Source organism: Heptranchias perlo, chromosome 11 (assembly GCF_035084215.1).
Source record: "Heptranchias perlo isolate sHepPer1 chromosome 11, sHepPer1.hap1, whole genome shotgun sequence".
NCBI classification, from domain to species: Eukaryota; Metazoa; Chordata; class Chondrichthyes; order Hexanchiformes; family Hexanchidae; genus Heptranchias; species Heptranchias perlo.
In genome coordinates this window covers 66937148-66962205 of record NC_090335.1, presented here as the reverse complement: position 1 = coordinate 66962205, position 25058 = coordinate 66937148, and the positions used below count along the sequence as shown (strand labels likewise).

The 25058-nt window shown below is 42.4% G+C and overlaps 1 protein-coding gene across 2 annotated transcripts in view; it reads left to right on the top strand.

The window, feature by feature from the left end:
- Positions 1-25058, top strand: part of ttc3 (tetratricopeptide repeat domain 3) — a 102677-nt gene that overhangs the window by 68582 nt on the left and 9037 nt on the right. For both annotated transcript variants that reach the window (XM_067993311.1, XM_067993312.1), the window contains exons 31-43: positions 2410-2489; positions 4701-4856; positions 7167-8136; positions 11661-11729; positions 12242-12391; positions 13070-13209; positions 14509-14577; positions 14717-14813; positions 16395-16498; positions 18057-18150; positions 18644-18745; positions 21186-21643; positions 22572-22698. In XM_067993311.1, coding sequence (XP_067849412.1) covers positions 2410-2489; positions 4701-4856; positions 7167-8136; positions 11661-11729; positions 12242-12391; positions 13070-13209; positions 14509-14577; positions 14717-14813; positions 16395-16498; positions 18057-18150; positions 18644-18745; positions 21186-21643; positions 22572-22698 — 2616 coding nt within the window. The remainder of the gene's footprint in view (positions 1-2409; positions 2490-4700; positions 4857-7166; positions 8137-11660; positions 11730-12241; positions 12392-13069; positions 13210-14508; positions 14578-14716; positions 14814-16394; positions 16499-18056; positions 18151-18643; positions 18746-21185; positions 21644-22571; positions 22699-25058) is intronic.

Sequence of the window (25058 nt, the reverse complement as noted above, 5' to 3'; positions counted from 1 at the left end):
CCTTTAAGGTTACAAGGTGTAATTCTGCATTGTTGAAGTCAAATTGGCTTTATTTTTTGTTTTGTTTTTAATGATACAGGTCAATTAGGAGTTAGACATTGACTCCTCAGTTTAAGGTATTTTCTTAAATGACTGACTTCTATTAAATATGGTTTTTCATCTGTTAAGTGTTGCAACTGGCAGACAAGTGCTTGCTTGGGATCTGCATTGACCATTGCAGACAGTGGGTCTGGGTTGAAGGCCTAGTAGCCTTGTAATCCAAATTAATCAAATGATAGGTTCTTTGAAAGACCGGGGGTAGTTCATATGCTGTTTACATTTAAAACCGCCCAGAAGTAATAGTGGTTTCACTTGCTGTGTTGGGTATCAAAAAGACCACTGGCAATATTAACATATGTCGATTGACAGACTGGAATAGGCATTCAACTTCTTTGATTGCTGAATAGTCAAGAGGAATATTTGATAGCAGATTAATATCTAAACATTAACACGCCATAATGTGAGAGGAGTTGTACTAGCAAAATTCCCATCATAAATCAGTGCACGTTGTTCATGTGTTTAGTCCTGATTGGAGATCTGAATAACTTTTGTGTACTGGCAATCTGTGTCATCCACGTACAGAATTGCTTTGTGCAAAGCTGTTCTATCTGTAAGTCCTATTGTTTATCAAGCTGTGTAAGAAATACATGTTCTTGTTAACTAATTCTTTTATTTATAAATATTGTAGTCATGGTATCTTGGTGCCCATTGCTCCTGTATATTATTCAACCTGTAAATAAATCTGACATGGTTTTAGCCTGTGTACATTGGTCTGATGACACAATGTTTCCTGTATTCTGAAAGAGACAGGAGATAATGGTGAGCATCCTCTGTGATCTCCAGCAGACTAGATACCATAATTTGGGAGTAATCGTTGATCGTGAGCATTTTACACAACGCAGGGCATTAGATAAGGTCACTGGTTTTGGATCGTAGAAGGTTCGGACTGCTTATGGAAGCTACCTTTTAGTCATGAGCACAAGGCAGAAGTGTTGAAAGAAAGCTTGAATTGTAACAACATGCTGCTACGCTGTTTTTGTGGGGGGAGGGAGGAAGAAAGTGTTGTTGAACAAATACTTATTTTGGAATTTTACAGGATTGTTTGTTAATGAAGAAGAATTTTCCCTCAGGAGTTTAAATAGGTGGGACTGGAGATCATGTTGGGGTAAATATAAATGACCCACAGAAGGAGTGTGAAAAGTGTCAAAATGATGGGGGATGGGAAGAAGAGAGTGGGAGAAAATATTGGGCCGGATTTTGCTCTAAGCAGCGAATAAATGGTGCCCGCCATTCAGTAGACTTGCACTTGCTGTCCAAAAGTCTATGGGCAAGTTCCTCTCATGGGGCCCTCAATCCAGCGGCGGTGCCCTCGCCCAGGCATCTAGGACCTGTGGTGAGCTGGGCAAGGAACTGTCTGTCCCCTTAACCAATCAGATTGAAGCATGTTAATAAGCCACGCAGAGTGAGAACCAGGAAGTGTAAGTTAGAATAGTGCATTCAGTGTAAAATCAGGTACAGAAAGGAAAATAGAGGGTAAGAAATATTGAATTAAAAGACAGAAAAGAGACAAAAAAATTAAAATTATTATTTTTTAAAATGTCCAACAATAATTAAAATCAGACGGAATGAGACTCCATGCTTGTAAAAGTTAATTTTCAGTGCCAGAGAAGCTGTTCGGCAGTCACTAAGACTTATTATGCCGTTAAAAGTTTGCTTAGACTTTAAAAAAAAACTTGACCTACCTTTTTTTCTGGCGAGATTACTTCATTTCCATCAGGACAGTAGAGGAACTTCACGCCGTTACATTCATTTGAACAGTGAGTCAACCGGCGAGATGCAGTTCTCTCGTAGCTTACAGAGGAGCAGGGCATCTGATAGGGGAACTTTCAGATTTCTGCTTTTAACTGCATATGTGCAGTCACTGGAAGTTGCTCCAACATTTGCACTGAAATAAACGGTGAGCGCTATTAGCCTCGCTGTTATTTTTAGCGATATCTGGCCCAATGACCTAATGAGATGATTGTTCTGCAGTGTTTTAGACTCAGCTTTTTTTGTTGAACTTTCCAAATGAATTCGCTTTTATTACAAATGAGTAAAAGAAGTTGTAGAATGTGACAGTGTCTTATACGTAGCTTGCTTTTTGTTCATATGAGGACAAAAATCAGATTCCTCAGGAATAATATGAAAAGGAACTGAAAACTGAACTGTTCCACCCAGCTAGAACCAGTAAATCTTGTGCCATAATGAAACTAGCTTACAATGTTGTTCTTGCTGTATCTTTCATATCTGTGCAGTTTTTAATCTTGTGTTTTTATTCATGCTTGTCTTTTATGGAAGTAGTGAATCCTTTTCTTTAATTTTGCTTCTCAGCCTTTTCTCCTTCTGTCTGGGATGGTTGGAACTGGGACCCGTGAGGAGGAAGATGAAATATTCTCAGACGATGGTATCCTGTAAGTATTCCCACACTTCCTTTTTGTGCATTAAAATAACATCGGCAGGTAAGAGCCATAGCTGATGTAAGGATCAGATTGCTCCTCTTAGTTATCTCCAGACGTTTGGTAACGTGTACTGATGGGCATCGCATTGGCATGCAATGCCTCAAGTTAAGTATCACTGGCCAACGTTGTGCAACTAACAAACTTCAGCAAGTATGTTGAGCGAACAACATCTATCCAAAAAAGTCATGTATCTTTAAATGAATTAAAGAGCTGATCTCCAATAAGATGGAGCAGTAGGGCTGAGAAAGATGGGAAATCATTAACATTAACATGCCTTTCTTTTTTTTTCTGATCTTGACTCATTTCTCTTTATTTTCTGAATATGAAAGTGTGTGGTTATTTAGACAGCTTTTTACGAAGGTGATGTTATCACATTTGTGACCTCACTTGAAGCTGAGATCCAGGAACAACATTTTATTTGAAGAGAACTGTCACCTTGTTGATGCACTAAATCACTAGGCTTTCTTCAGTCAAAGAAGACTGAAGCAAAAGAAAGTTTGATTATTTAAGTTAGATGGTATTAAGTGAGCTGTATCTGGATCTCCATGACAACAAGATACAAGTAGTGGTTTTGATTTTTTTTAATTAAGGAAACAACTTTGTACACATTTTATGATTTGCTAATGAGCAGTGACCACCAGATGCCATGGACAGAGTGGTTCATTCCAAACCTGAAAGATGAGCATTCACTGAACTGGCAGTCGATAGGTTCAAAAAAATGTGAAAACTTTCAGCAGATTTTCTATAACTCAATGAAAATTCTATTGGTTCCATGCAATATTGTCTTTGTTGATTTCCAGCCAAAGTTACATAATTCGTTTTAAGTACATAAGTTAATTGATATTTTTGTGATAACTAACAAACTTCAGCAAGTATATTAATTTGCATTAGGATTGCTAACCTATTCTTAACACTTGGGTAACTGTTTCACTGACATTCCTAAGCATAAGCTGGACTACTTTCATCTATCAGAATTAAACCTTTTTGATGCAAGATCTAAGTTGTTTTTCCTTCTCTTCCCCTCTTGGATAAGGTTCCATGAGTGCCATCTAATGCCTCATACAAGTGGGTGTTATTCATGTGTGAACCTTGAGAATGAGTTGGCAGGTTAATCTCACAATTGGTTACCCCACACCTGAGCAATTCCCTCAAGGGTCACTGGGTAGAAATTAGTAGTGGGAACTGATTAATATTCCCCTTCCCTAATCCCGTGGCTCTGCAGCCGATTGTAGCATGTATAATTTGCCCCAGCTGAGATCAGCCAACTCCAGACCAGGGACTGATTTAGGAACTTTCCTGGTCTGTGTGGCAACGAGCCTGTAATTTGACTTGTGATGCCATTGGAGATCCGACTGGAAATAAATGCTGTGTTGTGACTAGGCTTATTTAGCATTTGGTACCAATACAAGACCAGAAAAGTCTCCCTCAATACGATAAGGTACCATGTTTTGTCAATGTTCCTGTGTGCTGTGCTTTATTGGGGCCCCCAGAATTCTGTGGCACCTGAAGGCCAGTTTCTACAGAAACTGCACCAATTTCTGCAGCAAGTTTGTCTGTAGTTTGGAGAGGGCTCAGATTTCAGTAAATATTTTTAAATGTTAAAGTTCTTATTCTTAAAATAAGTACATTTTAAACTATTTAAGAATAGCCTACTGTGCTCCATGTACTGAACAATGAGCATGAGTTATGAAATCCGTGGACAACAGGGGGCTACAAAAACAATAGGGATTAGAAGATTGGTGACCCCTGATGCCATTAGGATTCAGAACACTAGGTTCCAATACAGCTGGAATGGAGAAAACTAATTGTGCAAGGAAAACAAGGGGGTAGAAACTGGCAGCAGAGAATAGATGCTATATTTTTCAGAGGTTTCTGTGACATTGTACTTACTGTGTTTTATTAATTCATCATCTCAAATTGCTCATACCAGCATTACTTCACCGTCATTGTTTAGCTCAAAATATTGTTTCCAGATGATACAAGGTTAGTAGGACAAAATCTAATAATGTACTTCAGGTGGATATAATATGGAAATTTCACCATTAAATTTTGCTGAAAGTAAAGGTTGCAGGGAGTGAATCCACTGTGTAAATGTTTCACTCTATTGGTATCTAATAACATGTAGCTGATGTACTAAACTGTGCTGGTGATTCTCGCCAATAGTGCACGAATGAATTCCACAGTTCCTTTTATGGTACCAGAGTATCTTCGCAATCAGCTTGAGGAGTTTGAAGATAGTTATGATGCTGTTCCAGGCAACAGTCATTACCAGTGGATCTTAGACAATAACCCAGACCCAACACGTGAAAGTCTATATGAGTAAGTATATATTTCTATTGGTACTTCTCAGATTGAGGCAATATAGAGTTATACAGCACGGATAGAGGCCCTTCGGCCCATCGTGTCCGCGCCGGCCATCAGCCCTGTCTACTCTAATCCCATATTCCAGCATTTGGTCCGTAGCCTTGTATGCTATGGCATTTCAAGTGCTCATCCAAATGCTTCTTGAATGTTGTGAGGGTTCCTGCCTCCGCAACCCTTTCGGGCAGTGAGTTCCAGACTCCAACCACCCTCTGGGTGAAAAAGTTCTTTCTCAAATCCCCTCTAAACCTCCCGCCTTTTACCTTGAATCTATGTCCCCTTGTTATAGAACCCTCAACGAAGGGAAAAAGCTCCTTAGTATCCATCCTATCTGTGCCCCTCATAATTTTGTACACCTCAATCATGTCCCCCCTCAGCCTCCTCTGCTCCAAGGAAAACAAACCCAATCTTCCCAGTCTCTCTTCATAGCTGAAGCGCTCCAGCCCTGGTAACATCCTGGTGAATCTCCTCTGCACCCTCTCCAAAGCGATCACATCCTTCCTGTAGTGTGGCGACCAGAACTGCACACAGTACTCCAGCTGTGGCCTAACCAGTGTTTTATACAGCTCCATCATAACCTCCTTGCTCTTATATTCTATGCCTCGGCTAATAAAGGCAAGTATCCCATATGCCTTCTTTACCACCTTATCTACCTGTTCTGCCGCCTTCAGGGATCTGTGAACTTGCACACCAAGATCCCTCTGACCCTCTGTCTTGCCTAGGGTCCTCCCATTCATTGTGTATTCCCTTGCCTTGTTAGTCCCTCCAAAGTGCATCACCTCGCACTTTTCCGGGTTAAATTCCATTTGCCACTGTTCCGCCCATCTGACCAACCCATCTATATCGTCCTGCAGACTGAGGCTATCCTCCTCGCTATTTACCACCCTACCAATTTTTGTATCATCAGCGAACTTACTGATCATACCTTTTACATTCATATCCAAGTCATTAATGTAGACCACAAACAGCAAGGGACCCAGCACCGATCCCTGTGGTACCCCACTGGCCACAGGCTTCCAGTCACAAAAACAACCTTCGACCATCACCCTCTGCCTTCTGCCACTAAGCCAGTTTTGTATCCAAAGTGCCAAGGCACCCTGGATTCCATGGGCTCGTACCTTCTTGACCAGTCTCCTGTGGGGGACTTTATCGAAGGCCTTACTGAAATCCATGTATACCACATCCACTGCGTTACCCTCATCCACACGCCTAGTCACCCCCTCAAAAAATTCAATCAAATTAGTCAGACATGATCTTCCCTTGACAAAGCCATGTTGACTATCCCTGATTAATCCTTGCTTCTCCAAGTGGAGACTAATTTTGTCCTTCAGAATTTTTTCCAATAATTTTCCTACCACTGATGTTAGGCTCACTGGCCTGTAGTTCCCCGGTTTTTCCCTACTCCCCTTCTTGAATAATGGTATTACATTAGCGGTTCTCCAGTCCTCTGGCACATCCCCTGTGGCCAGAGAGGTTCTGAATATATGTGTCAGAGCCCCCGCAATCTCCTCCTTTGCCTCACACAGTAGCCTGGGATACATTTCGTCCGGGCCTGGGGATTTATCCATTTTTAGGCCTGCTAAAACCGCCAATACCTCCTCCCGCTCGATGTTAATATGTTCGAGTATATCACAGTCCCTCTGCCGTATTTCTATGTCTACATCGTCCTTCTCCATAGTGAAAACAGATGCAAAAAATTCATTTAGAATATGTGAAATGGCAGAAATTGTATCGTATTCACCAATGTTGAGTGATCAAAAATCCATTAAAATGCTCTCTATTCATCATTGGTTAGCCATTAGGCAGCATTGGGGTATTTCAACATGTGCTGGTTGTATATTTTTGAATAAAATATTTGGGTTACAAAGTTTACTCATTGGATATAGATTACATCCTGTGGGTGTCCATTTGAGAACAACATAGGATATGTTATGAACTGTAACTACATTGTAGTAATGCGCAAATGGAGGAAAGAACATAAAATGCTGGAAATGTAAAACAAAACAGAAAATACTGGAAGTACACAAGATCAGTTGATATCTGAAAGAGAAAAGTAGGTTAATGTTTTAGATGGGACTCAGTTCTGATGGAGTCCCACTTGGAACATTAACCTACAATTTAGTCCATTAGCCTGTTGTGCAGTTCCAGCATTTTCAGTTTTTGTCACTGTTACAATGTAGATTTGTATTGTACCGTAGAACCAACATTAGTGCTTCAGGTATAACATTACTATAATGTCTTGTTTTCCGCCCCACTCCTTTCCCCTAGTTACTTTGCCCAAATTCTGAAGGAGCATGGCCCAATGGAAATTGATGACTCAATGTTAGTAGGCGAGTTTGAAAACTTCCCACCAGAGGCTCAAGAGTTGGTGCGAAATGCTGGTGGTTTGAAATCATTCCTTATGGAATCACTGCGATTTGTGGTAATAAACAACCTGATAGGACTGATGAAGCATGCAGTACAATTGAAAAGCTTGGCTGTAAATGAGAAAGCGGCAACCAGAGGCACCGAAGCATCAGAGACCAACTCAGATGAAGTTTCTAATGAAAGCTTACGACCAGTGGCTCATCTCAATCCCACTGCTAAAGAATTTAAACCCGTGGCTTTTCATCAGTCATCTTTATCATGTCCGTCAAGTACGAGTTCACTAAGTGAAGCACAAAATCTTAATCAGCATTTGCATTATGATACTGAACCAGGACTTAATATATCAACAGATAATGTTTATATGAATATTAATCCATATTCTGATGTAAGGCCAGAGATTCATAGATCAGACATCAGCTTATTGGATCATAATTTGAAGACTAGTGGTCCAATGACAGATCATTACTTAAGTGCGGTTGCTTCCACCTCTCAACCTTCATCAGTTTGCGATCCAACATTCTGTAGTGGTCTATCATCAAATCCTATGCACGCTGATGGAGCACAAGTAATCCCTGTTTTTTCCATACACCAATCAAATCTACCTATTACTAATTATAATTATCAATTTCATTCTCTCAATCCTGATGGAGGATGTAACCCCATGACAAATGAAATGGAAAATATGAGGCTTCCATCTACTAATGCTAATACAACAGTAATAGGCGTACTTGAAGAGACGCTTCACAGCAATTTTAAGCCCGGAGGCTCTAATGGTGCATCAAAAAAGATGAGCAACAAGGAGCCCGATAATACAAGTAACAAAAAGTGTGAGAATAAACGAGGTCCATTACTAAGGACCATTGCAGTACAGGTAAGGAGGATGACTTGTAGATTTTAAGTATGGGTTGTTCTGGTTCAACTAGTTACAAAGATTTACTTCTTCAGAATACCATGGGCCCGATGTTAGCAGGGCTGCGGATTCTTGGCGTGGGGGGGCTGTCACGCGCCCGGTGAACTTAGTCAGTTTCCCGTGCGATCATAGCAGACAATCCACTAATTGGATCCACTTACCTGCTCCTCCGGGTTCCCCACTGCTGATCTGCGCGTCGGGCGGGCTGCGCATGCGCAGTAAGATCTGTCAGCTGGAGGCGCTCTATTTAAAGGGGCAGTCCTCCACTGACAGATGCTGCAACAAATAGCAAAAATTACAGCATGGAGCAGCCCAGGGGGAAGGCTGCTCCCAGTTTAATGATGCCTCACTCCAGGTATCAATACATGGGGTGAGGAGGAGGGGGAGGACAGAGATCTTCCTCCCGGCGGGCGGGAGGAAGCGGCCTGTCTCTTTCACCAGGAAGGCCTGGCTCGAGGTGGCAGAGGAGGTCACCAGCGCCACCAACATATCGCCCACCTGCATACAGTGCAGGAGGCGCTCCAATGACCTCAGTAGGTCAGCCAAAGTGAGTACACGTAGTCTTTCCCCCACACTCCATCTGCCATATCACTGCCCCTATCCCACATCTCCTGCACTGCCAACACTACTCTATCACATCACCCCTCATACCCACACAAACCTCATCCTCATCTTACCTGCACCTACTCACCTCACCAGTACTCATCCCGCCACTACCACTCAACCCAATCCTCATACAATCTCATGGCTCTATCTCATACTCACCCTCTCGTGCATCTCTTTCACGGCCAGCCTCACTCAACCTGCCACTACCTATGCTGCAGCCACAGGGCATGCATCACATATGTGCAGTAGGCAGCGTAAGGCAAACGTGTCGTGAGCATGAAGGGGATGCACAAGGGTGTTTGAGGGTTTGTCATGGGTGTTACCTATATTGAATATCAGAACAACTCACATTACATATTATATTGGCACCGCTACTGCCATGTCTTCGCGAATCCTGTCTGGTTTGTGCAATAATGTCCGCTCCTGAGGATCACTATGAGGAGCCACAACTGATGCCACCCATTGTGTCACTGCAGAGTGGGTGTAGGTGTATTTGCAGGGCTCTTTTGCGCAGACGACCGGGAGACATCGGCGATGTCCCTGGTTGCACCCTGGAAGGATGCGGAGGAGAAGTTGTTGAGGGCAGTGGTGACTTTGACAACGACAGGTAAGAAGATGGTGCTCGGGCCAGCCAGGAGCAGCTCGGCATGAAAGAGGCTGCAGATGTCCACGACTACATGTCGAGTGACTCTGAGCCTCCGTGTGCACTGCTGCTCAGAGAGGTCCAGGAGGCTGAGCCTCGGTCTGTGGACCCTGTGGCGAGGGTAGTGCCCTCTGCGACGCATCTCTCTCTGCGGTAGCCCTCCCTCCTGCTGTGCAGGTGGATGTGTCACAGCACTCTGTTGTGGAGCTCCATGTGTCAGAGGCGGACGGCATGGATGGCGAGGCTGGTGATGCTGTTCGCCCTCCGAGGAGGTCATGACTGCAGCTACGGCGGCCCCCATCCGCAAGATGTACATCTGAGGGGGTCCGCAAGGTATGTACAAGTCTCTGGACCCCGGGGTAAGTGTGCAAGTTGGTGACTTTGACTGTCAGGAGGAGGGTGGTGGAGGCCAAACTTTGTTCCAAGTGACAGAGTGGCCTCCTGCAATGGGTGAGGGTCTCTTTTCCCCCCCTCCACCCCACCTGTCAAATGGACCTTTGCAGCTGCCACAGGCTGACAGCTGCAACACGTCCATTTGACCTGGGAGTGTTTCCCCCAGTGTGGGAAACAGTCCCACTTTGTTCTAAAATCCCACATGATCCCTTAATCAGGTCAGTTAATGACCTGAAATACCTAAATAAATACTGTCAAGTGGCATCCTGCTGGCTTTAATTGCTTGCGGGATTCCCACCAGCGGGGGCTGCGCGTGCACGCCGGCGCGTCCGTGGGGAACCCGGAAGTGGGCGGGATCGAGACGGGATCTGGTCCCGCTCTGGGATTCCCCGATTTTCGGGGCCCCCCCGCCGAGAACGCACCCGATAGCGGGTGGTAAAATTACCCCCCATAAGTCGGTCTTCATTGAGGCAGAAAACAGGAGTGAGAAAAGAACATCCCATTTCTGTACTAGAGCCTCAGAAGTAGTAAGATGATGGCTCCAAAAGGAAGTCTAACCTTTAAACAGTGAGTTTATATTGTTGAAAGCTTATTCATTGCATTACATTAAAAAATTATAAATGGGGGAATTATTTCCAGAAATACTTGAGGATAAAACCGTGGTAGAGCTCTAACCTGGTATTCCTTCAAGGAATCCCAAGAAAAACAGTACACTGGAATACAATCTGGAACAGAAATAAAATACTAGTCACTTCATTATGATTTTGTAGACAGCATTTTCTAGAAGGTTAAAGGCGATGGAGAGATTTGAGAAAATACTTTTTAAATAAATTATTTCTCCCTCTGTGTCTCAGTTATCTATTATAAGATGTCCTTATCAAAGCATTTCTGGCTTTATGGGGACCTGCCATTTCAGGTCACGGCTGGAGGATCTTTGATTTTGTTGGAAGTCAAAACCTTGGTCTCGCTTGGGAGGGGGCTGTCTGGAATTGCCCAAGCTTACAGCAGACTGAGTGTGGCTGAATGTGCTCTAAAGTAGGGAGTGCAGTAGAGACAGTTGATGCAGCTGGGAGTTAAATGGTCAGTGCAATTGGGCAGACAGCAAATTAACCCTAAATGTAAATTTTCCACATTGGTTACAAAAGTGCATTGCAAGTATATGATGAATGGAACTGAATTTGGCAGTGGGAGTGATGGTAGGTTACAAAATCTAGTCAATGTGGCAAAGCAATTAAAAAATATATATATTTAATAAGAAATATAGCCAGGATAGTAGAATAGGCTACTCTAAAGCTGGCCAGGCTTTACTTAGAGTACATTGATCAGTTCTGGTCACCATACTACAAAAAGCATTTACATACTTTGGATATTGTGCAGAGAAGAGAAACAAGACTGGCTCCAAATGTAATGGGGATCAGCAATGAGCAAAGATTGGAAATCATGAGCTTGGATAGCATACCTTCCTAAACAAATACTGAGAGAATATTTATCTTAAATAATAAATCAATAATGTATACAGATCAGGATATATCATGACTGATGGTTCATGTTTCTAAATATTGCCAATCGGAGGTGAAGAGCCAGGCCACCAAGTTTGAATAGAGTAGGAGAGAAGATGCATTCAATCAGGAAATGGTGTTGAGATGATGCCAAGCTTGAGTTTTAAAATCCTGTAGATCATGGGAGGATTGAGGGAGGTAAGGAGTTCGACAGTTTTAAAGTCCTAGGAAATAAATTAGCCAGCATTGTTTAGATGCAAATTAAGGGTAACTGTTCTAATAGGGTTTTTTTTGTACAACTCAATACCTGTTGTTGAAAATATTCATGTCTGAATTTGTTGTAGGTTCATCGGGAATCTTTATGTAACACCAAAATCAATACTGATCCTTTTCAACCATTTGAAAATCAACAGGTAAGCGATGAAAGAAAGAACGTGCATTTATATAGCACCTTTCACGTCTTCAGGATGTCCCAAAGCTTCTTACGACCAATTAATTAATTTTTGAGCACGTGACCAATTTGCGCACAGCGCCGTTTCACAAACAGTAATGAAATAAATGACCAGATAATCTGTTTTAGTGATGGTTAAAGGATAAATACTGGCAGAACTCCCCTGCTCTTCAAATAGAAGGGACTTTGGTTTAACGCCTCACCTAAAGGATGACGCCTCCGACAGTGCAGCACTCCCTCCGTACTGCACTGAAGTGTCAGCTTGGGTTATGTGCTCAAGTGTCTGGAGTGAGGCTTGAACCGATGATCTTCTGACTCATAGGTGAGTGTTACCACTGAGCTGACACCATAAGATAATGGTATAGAGTCACAGCACCATGTTGAGCGCTGCATTGCTGATGAAGAACAAAGATCTAACACTATACCAAAAGATGAGATTAAATCTAATAATTTGTGGCTTGGTGTCATCAATAGGGTGATATTTTGAGGATTGAGAAAGAGCACAATGTTCTGCAGCAACAACTGCAAGAAGCAGAAGAAAAATATGATCAGCTTGCGATCCGCAGCATAAATGAAATTACTGCACTTGAAGAAAAGATGTCTGAATTCATACAGAAAAATGAGGTACCTGCAAAATTTATATAAAAACTCAGATGTGCAGTCACTTTCATTATAAATTATTGTGTGGAAACTGCCTATGTAAACATTTCACTGTAATTACATCATCCTGCCTGTGGTGGCACTGTAATACCTCAGTTCTGTGTCTCCCAGCTCCTCAGCCTGTACTGTTGTAGCCAATTTTTCTTCTCTGCTTCCTAAATTGTCCTAAGCATTGCTACTTAAGCATAAATAATATATAAAACCGAAATACTGTATAAAAATAAGGACAGAATATAGGACTTCAAAATAGGGGACTGAATTGTGTCTGCACACCGTGGTGAAAATATCCCCCGCCCTCAAACCCCGCTTCACCTGAAGCCTACCTGAAAGTTCTTGACTCCCTGTGAGGTAGATTTTGACTTTGCGCAGTAGTGTAAAACGAGTGATAGCGAATTGAAGTCAACGGAAATAAAAATCGGGAGAGATGTAAAACAGGCTGCCGTTTCGCTATCACCCGTTTTATACTATCGCACAGAGCCAAAATCTACCCCTGTTGTAGCACCATGAGAAGTCAACTAATAAAATATTAAAAATCTTGCATATAGCATGAACTGCCATGTAATACTTTCCATCACTTTTTTAATAAATGCTTGGTACTCAAAGCATGTTGGAAATGTTCTCATTTATAAATTCTCTTTGCAGCTACTAAAATCTGAGCTTGACTTGCTACGCCAAGACTTGGAGAGTGAAATCAAGAAGAGTCAACAAGAAAAGCGACAAAATCACGAAACTTTAAAGATACTCAAATCAAAAGTTAAATCTCTTGTTGAACTGAATCAAATGTGAGTAAAATAAGGATCCAGGATTTATATCGTTAGAATAACAATGTCAGCCTTTTGCTGACATGAGGCATAATGAAGCAACCTGATTTATCAGTATATGTATGGCCTGAATGTAGCTTTAAAAACTTTTAATCATATCAGGAAGAAACTGCGTGTGTTTTCTCATTACCGTGAGATGGGAAACCCCTGTTTATATGGACCCGGAAGGTTCTAGGTGAGGATATGCCACTTATTTTTCCATTCGTGGCTTTAGAGTAGTAATCCTGAGAAATTGACGTTTTCAAGATGATGAAGAGAAATGACAAAATTGATCCAGGCAATTTGTTCACTAAAGCAAGAGGTTTAAATGCCAGTGGACGCAAGTTTAAAAATTAGGAATAAGAAGGGAAGTCAGGCAGAGAAGTTATCATGCAAAGATTAACGGACTTGAGGAATATTACCGGAGAAGGCCATTACAGTGGACAATATTTAGGGATTCAAGAAACAATTGGATCTTTCTCTGGAGGGAAACTATATTGAGATATAGTAAGAAGCTGGATAGGGACAAACTTGTTGGCCCTAATATCCTTTTGCTGTTTCTAAACATTCTTGTAATCTGTTATGGTTAAGTCTTGAGTGGAAACTGAATAGTATCTGACAGCTTCATATACATTACATCATATATAAAGATATAAATTGAAGACCCTGAATGGAATATGGAATTATTTTCAATAGGCCAGGTGAATTAGTAACATTAAATAGTTGTTTTTCTGTTTGTTATTCAATGGTGCAAATATGTTGCATAATTTCAGCTTGAGCTTTGTGTTTATTACCACAATTTACCATTGATGCATTCTTTGGGCAGAATAGATATTGTCTGTAGTCAAGTGACTGCACAACTTATTAACTGAGGAAAGAATGTACTAGCTGCAATTCATGCCCCCCTGCAATACATATCTAATAGAAGTCCCAAGTGAATGGCAGATTTGTGTTTTTAAAGGTACGTTAAATCCTTCCCAGTTTTTCCCTATTTTCATTGCTCTTCAGTCTGCAGGCAATCTCCCCATGGCCTTAGTTTTTGCCTTTGTTCAAGCAGATTCTAGGTGACAATGTACTGATGTCTTTCTTTGACCCACCCACTGACCCCTCTCTCTGGCCTGGCCTCTGATCTAGCAGTGACCCACTTTGAGATTCAGGAACTCAAGAGTGGGAGAATCTAACCTGTGTCCTACCCTGCCATTGCACGATACCTGAATTCTTAATCTAACCTCTTAATTTTATCTTAAACTTGTAATATCCTTTTTCTTATTTCCCCTGAAGGCACACTCAGAATATTCAGGAGAAAGAACAGCTTTATAAAAAATGTTTTCAAGAATTTGAGGAAATTAGGTAAGTTTTTTTTTGGACTGCAACAAAAGCTTCTGAAATGTGTGTTTTATTATATTTTTTAAAAAAGTAATGTTGATAGAAAATGATTGCACACTCCTTTATGCTTCCTAAAAGATAATTATTTTTGCTGAATTCTTAGTAATCAGTCATCAAGAGAAAAGAAAAAGCTGGAAGAAGCCATTAAAAAGAGTGTTGACGTGTACCAAGAAACTAATAAAAGAGCCAGTGAAGCAGAGGTAGAGATTTAAAGTTTTTATTTTCAATTTTATCTCCTTTTTAATCCTCTTCTCTTCTGAAGCCGGATACTTATGCCTGGGTACAGCCCCAGGAGCCCACTGCTACTACGTGTATACTTCATGTATAAGCCTGGATAGTGAGTGTCAGCAACCCATTCACACAGGAGAGGGAGGCAATGCAGATGAGAGGTGAACTGGCTGACTGCTGAACTTGAAGTCAGATGATCTTGGATTTGAATCTCAGCAAGATTCACTCAGCCTTTCATCCTTCCAAGGTGGCTAAAATGAGTCACCATGTCTTGAGATGTGGGAAGGAAACAGAACACTGCAGTGCCTGAGCAGTGCTTCCACCTTGTTACAGTATCTCCTTGCTGTTCAGCAATAATTTAGGAATTGCAGCTCACCTAGTAAGATTTCTCTCTCTCCTCATATCATTTCTCTCTCTCTTCACATGATACATAAACCCAGTTCTTACCTGACATCCTCACTTGTACACCTTCTAGCATGGAACACTAGGCAATAATCTGAAGAACTGATTTTTTTTTTTCTTTCCCCAACCACCTCCTTTTTCACCAAAGTCAACGATACACCTAACTCACAATAGACCAGGGATTGAACTGGGGCCGCCTTGATCTCTATAACCTCAGTACTACACCACATTGTGCTTATCCATTAAGTTATTGGAGAAGCCAACAAAGACCTCCAGTTCAAACATTACAGTATTACATATTAGCTGAGGCATAGAATATAAGAGCAGGGAGGTTATGCTAGAACTGTATAAAACATTCGTTAGGCTACAGCTTGAGTACTGCGTACAGTTCTGGTCACCACATTACAGGAAAGATGTGATTGCACTGGAGAGGGTACAGAGGAGATTTACGAGGATGTTGCCAGGGCTGGAGAATTTTAGCTATGAGGAAAGATTGGATAGGCTGGGGTTGTTTTCTTTGGAACAAAGGAGGCTGAGGGGAGATTTAATTGAGGTAAATAAAAGTATGACGGGACTAGATAGTGGATAGGGAGGACCTATTTCCCTTAGCAGAGGGATCAGTGACCAAGGGGCATAGATTTAAAGTAATTGGCAGAAAGATTCGAGAGGAGCTGAGGAGAAATGTTTTCACCCAGAGGGCGTTGGGGGTCTGGAACTCACTGTCTGAAAGGGTGGCAGAGGCAGAAACCCTCAACTCATTTAAAAAGTACTTGGAAGTGCCGTAACCTACAGGGCTACGGACCAAGTGCTAGAAAGTGAGATTAAGCTGGATAGCTCTTTTTCGGCCATAACTTTCTATGATGATTCTGTGTTTTCCTCACCAACTGTAGGCAAAAATCTGTAGGACATAGTTTCATTCAGAAAAGTATATCAAAGATGGGAACAAAAGGTGATTTTTGGTTTCTTACAAATTAAAGAATAATTTGGCCACATCTTAAGTGTAGCTTTGAGGATTGTGTTATTACTATTTTATGAAAGTTGGGATTTTTTTTCCTACAGTCAATCAAAATCTTCACTTGATTGAAGTAGAACCTTTTATGTTTTTTATTTTTGACCTCTAGATGTATTTTCTTTCCTTCCTCTTTGCTCAGGTGTCTGTGCTAGAGGGCTGGCAGAGTACACAATTGCTTTTTCATTACAATGCAGCTGAAGATGCAAAAAGTCACCTCGATAAAATGAAAGCAATGGCTGCCAGGTGAGTCTTAACTAGTGTTTATAATTCTACGGTTGGTAGCAATTTTTTTGTTGCCAATTTCCCACAAGATAATTACAGCCAGAAAGATCCTAAAGCTCCCCACCCTCAATTATTCTGGCATCCAATTCTTAAACAATTACAGGATTTTCCCCTCCATCTCATGTGATCATTTTGTGTGAGGAATAATTTCCTGATATCGATCCTAAATTTATCTTTTACTAGTTTGTACCTGTGTCCCCTTGTCCTACCATAATTTAGTTTAAAGTAACATTTCCAGATTTACCCTTTCAATTCCCATAACTATCTGATACACCTCTAAAATCTCACCTGTCTGATGTCTCCTTTCAAGGCTGAAAACCCCAGGTATCTCCAGTCTTCCCTCATGGCTCAAACCTTGAATGCTAGGATTGGTCCCCTAGCTCTTCCCTGCACTGCCTCCAGCCCTTGAAAGTCTTCCCTGTGACCAGAACTGAATACAGTACTTAAGGTGTGGTCTGGCCATGACTTATTCCGACTTGCACTCTACTGTTTTGGCTATATAGTTCAACATTCTATTGGCTTTGTTAATTACTACTCTGAAGTAGTTGGACGTGTTGAGTCTACTAAGATTCTTGGGTCTCTTTCAACTTCATCCTTGGCTGTTTCAATACCACTTATGGAGTGTGTCTATCATCCACTTCTCCTTCCTATGTGCACTACTTCATGCTTGCCTGTATTCAGTTTCATCTACCATTGTTCTATCCACTTAAATATTTTGTCCAACTCATTTTTTAATTTCTAAGCTGCCTCTTCCAAATTCACTAGCCCTACTCATTTGGTATCATCAACAAATTTGACCTGTTTACATCCCCTCCTCTTCCCCTTCTGATTTAAGCTGTGGTGCTGCTTCATGTGTCCCTAGACTAGCATCACAGAAAACCCTCATCCCATCCTTGTCAGGCATACGCACACACTCACCTCAGGGGTGTAGTGGTTATGGTACTGGACAAGCAGCCGTAGGTTCAAATCCCACTCCGGCACCATCTGAAATTGAAATCACTAAATCTGATCATTTGTGGGCTGACACCAGAAAAAAATGACCATCAAAATTACAGTTTTGAGATTCATTTCTATTTAAAATCGACCAGCAAAAGAACCCAACTGGTTCACTAATGTCCTTCATGCCTGGTCGTGACTCCAGTGGTTGACGGTTAATACCCTCTGAACTGGCCCAGCAAGCCACTCAGTTGTAAAAACGCCTTCCAGAAGGCTGCCCCTGGACAATAAGTCGTGGGTTATAAATACAGCTCTGCCACTGTTGGCTACATCACGAGACAAAATAAGAAATAAATGCAGGGATCATCCGATTACATGGTCTTTTCTGATGAGAAATTTATAACTGAAAATATGACTGCAGATGTGCGCATCAGAAGTGCCTAATGTGACTTTGAAGCAGAGGAAAGCTAAGAAATGACTAGCCCAGACAGTACCTGCTATCATTGTAGGGTTAAAGCAACAGTGCTTGCAATTCTAAGAGCAGCCTTATGATATCTGAATCATCTTCTCTCTTTTTATGCAGCACACCAACCTCAGCTATTCCACAACTACAGATATCGATTGCTGCCTGGGAATCATTTCTTCTTAAAATCAACCAGCAAATCCATCAAAGTGAGGTGCGTTTGTCTTGGATTTGGCACAACTGTAGTCATTGCCTTTAGTCCAAGTGTGTAATGTTATCTCGATGACATTGTTACCAAAACAGAAGAATAACCGATCAGAAAAGAATGTTTACTGCACATAAAGTTCTGTACATTACCCTAGACGCTGTATAAATTAATATAAAATAATGGGATAATTCTGTTTTTCAATTGACTTGATATTGTGCTTATACTGTATATTTCTCCCCCCCACCTCCCCCCCCCCCCCCCGCCCCCCTGCCAGTTGAGTATCCAGTTATATTCATGTTCTGAAGAATAGGATAAGATAGATCCCTTCTCTTCCCCAATGTGCCACGCTGAACTGAGAATTGAGCACAATTTTTCTGAATGGAGGTTGATGGTCTTTATCAGTAGAGTTTGCCAGGTTGACCTTTCATTCCTGCTTTGCAGAAAAGGATCAAGAACTTCTCAAGCTTGAGAAATAATGCAAAGTATTCATCTTTTACAGATGCACTTTAATGATCAGATGACTCTGGTAAAAACTGGAACTCAACTAAGCAGCCTTGCATCAGTGCCTATTCCGAGCCTCCCATCACCACCAAGTTCTAACGTAAGTGCTCAGTGAAGTCTTTTTTTCTAATATCGTTTTTACTTTTGAAACCGTGCAGATGCATTTTGTCAAAGAGCCTACATCCTGCACCATACCTCAGATATACTACAGGTAATTCAAATCAGACAGAATTGGACATTTAACTAATCAAAAACATGGGACCTCGAGAAAATGCTTTAGCTGCAATTGCTCACATTTGGGACTTCAGCTGAAGGATGCATGTATAAGTTCATGAAACAGATCGGTACGGTCAGTTTTAAGGGTCTTTTATATTACAGGTTGGGTCTTGGGAGAATGGCCTAAGAACTGAACTTAACTGTCAGCAAAGGAGAAACGTGCACAGATTGTCATCAACTAGTGCTGCTATAACACAAGAAACAGGCAAATACATAATCATGATGTTGTGAAGGGCACAATAGGTGCAGTTAGACCAGCAGCAGGTACTAAGACGCAAGAGAAAATTGGATCCTAGGCGACCATTCTGTCATATCTGACAGTCTTAGCTTAAGTTGCTGTAGGCCAAGGTCTAGGAACCTAGGAAAAGCAGTAGGCCATTCAGCCCCTCGAGCTGGCTCCACCATTCAATTGGATCATGACTAATCTGCACCTCAACTTCATTTACCCGCCTTAGCTCCATATCCTTTGATACCCTTACCTAACAAAAGTCTGTCAATCTGTCTTGAAAGCTTGAATTGTCCTAGTAGCCACAGCCTTTTGGGGTGGGAATTCCATATTTCTGCTACCCGTTGTGTGAAAAAGTGCTTCCTGATTTCCCTCCTAAATGGCCTAGCTCTAATTTTAAGATTATGTCTATTTGTTCTTGATTTCCCCCACTATAAGAAATAGTTGCTCTACATCTACCCTATCGAATCCCTGAATCATTTTAAACACGTCAATCAGATCACCTCTCAATCTTCTATACTCAAGGGAATACAAGACAAGTTTATGCAACCTCACCTCACAATTTAACCCTCTAAGCCCCGGTATCATTTTGGAGAATATGCATTGCACCCCCTCCAAGGCCAATATATCCCACCTGAGATGCAGTGCCCAAAACTGAACCCTGTACTCCAGATAAGGTCTGATCAAGGCTTTGTACAACTGAAGATCACTTCCTCCCCTTTATATTCTAGCCCCCTTGAAATAAAGGTCAACATTCCATTAGCCTTGGTTGCTTTTTGTACCTGTCCACTAGCTTTTAAGGATTTGAGTATTTGGACTCCCAAATCTCTTTGTTCCTCTATAGTTCCTAGTTTCTCACCATTTAGAAAATACTCTGATCTACCTTTCTTTGGTCCAAAGTGGATGACCTCACATTTGGCCACATTGAACTCCATCTGCCATAGTTTTGCCCACTCACTTAAATGTCTCTTTGCATCTTCCTACTCCCATCTGCACTACTTACTGTCCCTTCTAATTTAATGGGCTACAGAATCTGGCAGACATCGGTAAATGTAAAAGTGGGTTTAATAGATCTTTGCATAATACGTGAGGATAAGGCCATAAGAATTTTCACTCTTGCCTTTCCCCTTTCCCTGTCCATGCAAATGCAGTGTCTTTCTGTGTTACCACTGATGTTTGTTCGTATCCGTGATGCGATGGGTGGGTGTGTGTCAGTGGCAACACGGGTGGCATTTTAATAGTGCTACTCTTCACCTCACCAACCTTTTGGAGGGAGGCGGAGACACTCGGCTAGTCTTTTCATTGCTGATAGCTACAATAACTTGCATTTTCACACCACCCTTAAGATGTCAAACCATTCCAAGGCATTTTAAGGTTAAGCGATGAACTTCAGTTGGAGGAGTAGGGATGGGGCAGAAGGTGATATTGAAGGGCTAGCTTTGAATTAGGGTTTTTACAGAGGTAGAGAGAGATGTACCAATGGAGGAAGTTTAAGTGTGATGAAGGGGCAGGGAAGCATGCAGTAGACCAGTGTTGGAAGACTAGAGGCTGTGGACAGGAACGTAGGGTTCTGAACAAAGTTATAAAGGCAGGGAAGGGGTGAGGCCTTGGAGATGGGACGAGTCTTCTGAAATCAAGGCACCTGAGGATGCGGAGATAGTGGAGATAATCACTGATCGGATGGTAAGAAAATGGGACTTTGTACAGGATAGGATATAGGCAACAGAGTTCTGAATGAGTTGGAGTTCATGTAGGGTGGTGTTCGGGAGACCAACGAGGGGGACATTTGAAAAGTCAAGTCTGGAAGTGTCAAAGGTGTGGATATGAGTTTCAGCAGCAGTGTGGAGAGGTAGGTGGACATGTTTTGGAAATGGAAGCAGATAGCCTTTGTGCAGGCCTAAATGTTGATTTGACTATCTACTTGGGAATAAAGTACATACCATTTGAGCAGTTGAGTTTAGAAGGAAAACAAAATACTGTACAGAAAAAGCACACATTTTTTATATTAACATTTTAAAGTAAGTGTTTTTCAATTCAGATAATGCTGGAGAAGTCCCCCATTGATGATCCTGCTATTATAGCATCTTTCTCTTCTCCTACAAGTCAATTACTGGGGTTGCATATGCAAAACCAGAATTCATCTATTCCACAAGCCTCATCTATTACAACGCAGAAAACCATGTCTTCTCTAGTGCAAGTGGCCCCAGGAACTGCTGAAGCAAAGACAAAGGCTCCAACTCAGGCCTCTGTGACATCTAGCTTTCAAAACCAGTCTTCCTTAAACCAAATTCAACGTGAAGCTTCTTTGACAAAGCGTCAGTCTGCCTGGTCACCAAAAAATAATCGATCAGCAACACCTACACTACCTGAACATGCAATCTCTACTGATACTTTGCCTTCTATAAGACAACATGTGAATGCAAAATCTCAGCAATCCAAGAACAGCTTTGAAAAGATCATTAACCGTCTTTTAGCCATGTTCCCCCACTATACAAGGTAAGTCTGCTGCAAAGTTAATCACGATTAATTAATTTACATCATCACATGAACGCTTCAGTGAGCAGATTTAGTTTAAAACTAACCAAAAGTTGCTGGGTTCTAGTAGTGCAGTAATATGGTGTACAATACATTTTTTGAAACTAATGCTGGGCCATCGTTCTCGGTCGCGCGCCCTCCCCTTCTCTCTTTTCCCCCCCCCCCCCCACTTGGGCAACGCCCTCTCTCTCTCTCTCTCCTGCAACACCCCTCCTTCTCTCTCCCTTTCCCTCTCCCTCTCAGGCAACTTCTGTCTGTCGTGCGCTCACGCTCTCTCTCTCAGCGACGCCCCCCTTTCTCTCTTTTTCTCTCTCTCTCCGTCCTGGGTGATGCCCCCCTTCTATTTCTCTCCCTCTCAGGTGATGCCCCCCTTTTCTCTCTTTCTCGAGGGTCCCCTACACCACTTTGTCTCTCCATCCCTCTCGGGTGCCCCTTCCCGCCTCTGTGTCTGTCACACTCTCTCTGATTTTATCATGGAAATGATTGCATCTGTTGGGAGGAGGACTAGAGTTGCTTGGTAACTGCAATGAGCATTTCAGGGTGGGCAGAGACTACACCTACACTGACAAACTACACCTACACTGTCTCAACAGTGTGCATTGTCTCCAGCCTCTTAACCGCCACATTCTGAAACATTCCTGTTTTGTAACCTTTGAGGATACTGCCCATTCTATACTGGGTAATTTGTATTCATTTGGAGCTGGGTTGAAACTAACTCTGTTTATCCTTGCACCTGTATTAATCTGGGTTCGACTAGACCCCAGGTTCCATGGGTAAAAGGATAATGTTCCAGCCCATTGAATTAACAAGTTTGTGTTCGTCTCTGCATGAAATGTATGCATTTGTTTTGTGCGCCATTTTCCATCTTACCCTGTGTTTTGCTTTTCAGGTTCAGTCTGACTAACTTCATTAAAGATGTTCGTAGTGCAAATGGCGGTTCCCTTTCTGGATTAGTTTATGATGAAATAATCAGTCGAGTGGCAGACCTCATCCTGGATCATCAGGACGAAACAAGGGTGAGAGACTGAGGCCTGGCCTTGTGCAATACAGATTGAAATTGTTAAATGTTTATGTAAGATTTATACCTGCTTTGCCCCTCTTGATTATTCTTCAACATAGGATGGGGGAGGGGTACAAGTGGTTTGAAAGGTTTACTCCCCTAGTGAGTGGGACCAGAATGTAGAGAGACACAGGTTTGAAGTTCCCTCTGCTATGTTCTGCACTTCTGTGTGGAGATTTAAAACAAAAAAAAACTTGATCAGTTTGATCTACCTTACCACTTGGGCTATGAACAAGAATGACAAAATATCTTCGATCGCCAAACAGAAAGTGCAGGTTTCTATCCACCATATCAGTGGAACCTCCGCTATCTGCCATAATCCGAGTGTCCCCAAATCACTGTACACTTCTGATTGCTCTACCTCTCCTCACTAATCTCCCTCCGTCCTCTTCAGTAACACTCACCTCCATTACACTCTATCGCGGAGAGGGTGCAGAACATTCTGCAGGGGGATGGGGAACAGCCAGAAGTCATGGTTCATGTGGGTACTAATGACATAGGAAAGAAAAGCGATGAGGTCCTGCAGTTAGTGTTTCAGGAGCTAGGGAAGAAGGTAAAAAGTAGGACCTCAAAGGTAGTAATCTCTGGATTACTCCCAGTGAGTACAGAAATAGGAAGATAAGGCAGGTTAATGTGTGGCTAGAGACATGGTGCAAGAGGGAGGGCTTCAGATTCTTGGGGCATTTGGACCAGTTCTGGGGCAGGAGGGACCTGTTCGAGACGCACGGGTTGCACCTCAACAGGGATGGGACCAATGTCCTCGCAGGGAGGTTCGCTAGTGCTGTCGGGTGGGTGTTTAAACTAATTTGGCAGGGGGATGGGCACCAGGATGTAGCATTAGAAAGGAGAAACAAGGTGTACAAAGGATTGGGAGAGACAGATAGCACTAGAGTAAGAAGTAGTACAGAATTAGGGGGTCAGACAAAGAGAGAATGCAAGAAGGTCTAAGATAGGTTTACAATGCATGTGTGTAAACTCACGAAGCGTGGTAAATAAAGTTGATGAGCTGCAAGCGCAAATAGCCACATGGGAATATGATGTAGTGGCGATAGCAGAGACCTGGCTCAAAAATGGACAGGATTGGGTACTAAATATTCCTGGATACAAGGCATTCAGGATAGATAGGGAAGGAAGAAAAGAGGGGGGTGGCAGTATTGATTAAGAAGAATATTGCAGTGCTGGATACAGGATGTCCTTGAGGGATCAAGGACAGAATCTATTTGGTTAAAGAGTTAAGAAACAATAGAGGTGCCATTACACTACTGGGCATATTCTATAGGCCACCCAACTAGTAGGAAGGATACAGAGGAGCAAATTTGCAGGGAAATTAGAGCTGTGTAAGAACCATACAGTAGTGATAATGGGGGACTTCAACTATCCTAATATAGACTGGCTTAGTAATAGTGTAAAGGGCAAAGAAGAGGAGGAGTTTCTGAAGTGTGTTCAGGAGAACTTTCTTGAGCCCAATGAGGAAGGGGGCATTGCTGGATCTAGTTTGGGGAAATGAAGTGGGTCAAGTAGAGCGAGTGTCAGTGGGGTAACATTTAGGGAACAGTGATCATAGTATCATAAGGTTTAGATTAGTTATGGAAAAGGACAAGGAACAACCTAGTGTAAACATCCTTAATTGGAGGAGGGCAAATTTCAGTGGGTTGAGAACTGATCTGGCCCGGGTAAATTGGAATCAAATATTGGCAGGCAAAACTGTAATCAAACAATGTACCTTTAAAGAGGAGATGGTTCGGTTACAGTCTGGGTACATTCCTATGAGGGGGTACAGTAGGGCAATCAAAGCCAGAGCTCCCTGGATGTTAAGAGATTTTTTGTTTATTCGTTCATGGGATGTGGACGTCGCTGGCGAGGCCAGCATTTATTGCCCATCCCTAATTGCCCTTGAGAAGGTGGTGGTGAGCCACATTCTTGAACCACTGCAGTCCGTGTGGTAAAGGTTCTCCCACAGTGCTGTTGGGAAGGGAGTACCAGGATTTTGACCCAGCGACGATGAAGGAACTGCGATATATTTTCAAGTCAGGATGGTGTGTGACTTGGAGGGGACCGTGCAGGTGGTGTTGTTCCCATGTACCAGCTGCTCTTGTCCTTCTAGGTGGTAGAGGTCGCGGGTTTGGGAGGTGCTATCGAAGAAGCCTTGGCGAGTTGCTGCAGTGCATCCTGTGGACGGTACGCACTGCAGCCACAGTGCGCCGGTGGTGAAGGGGGTGAATGTTTAGGGTGGTGGATGGGGTGCCAATCCAAGCGGGCTGCTTTGTCCTGGATGGTGTCGAGCTTCTTGAATGTTGTTCGAGCTGCACTCGTCCA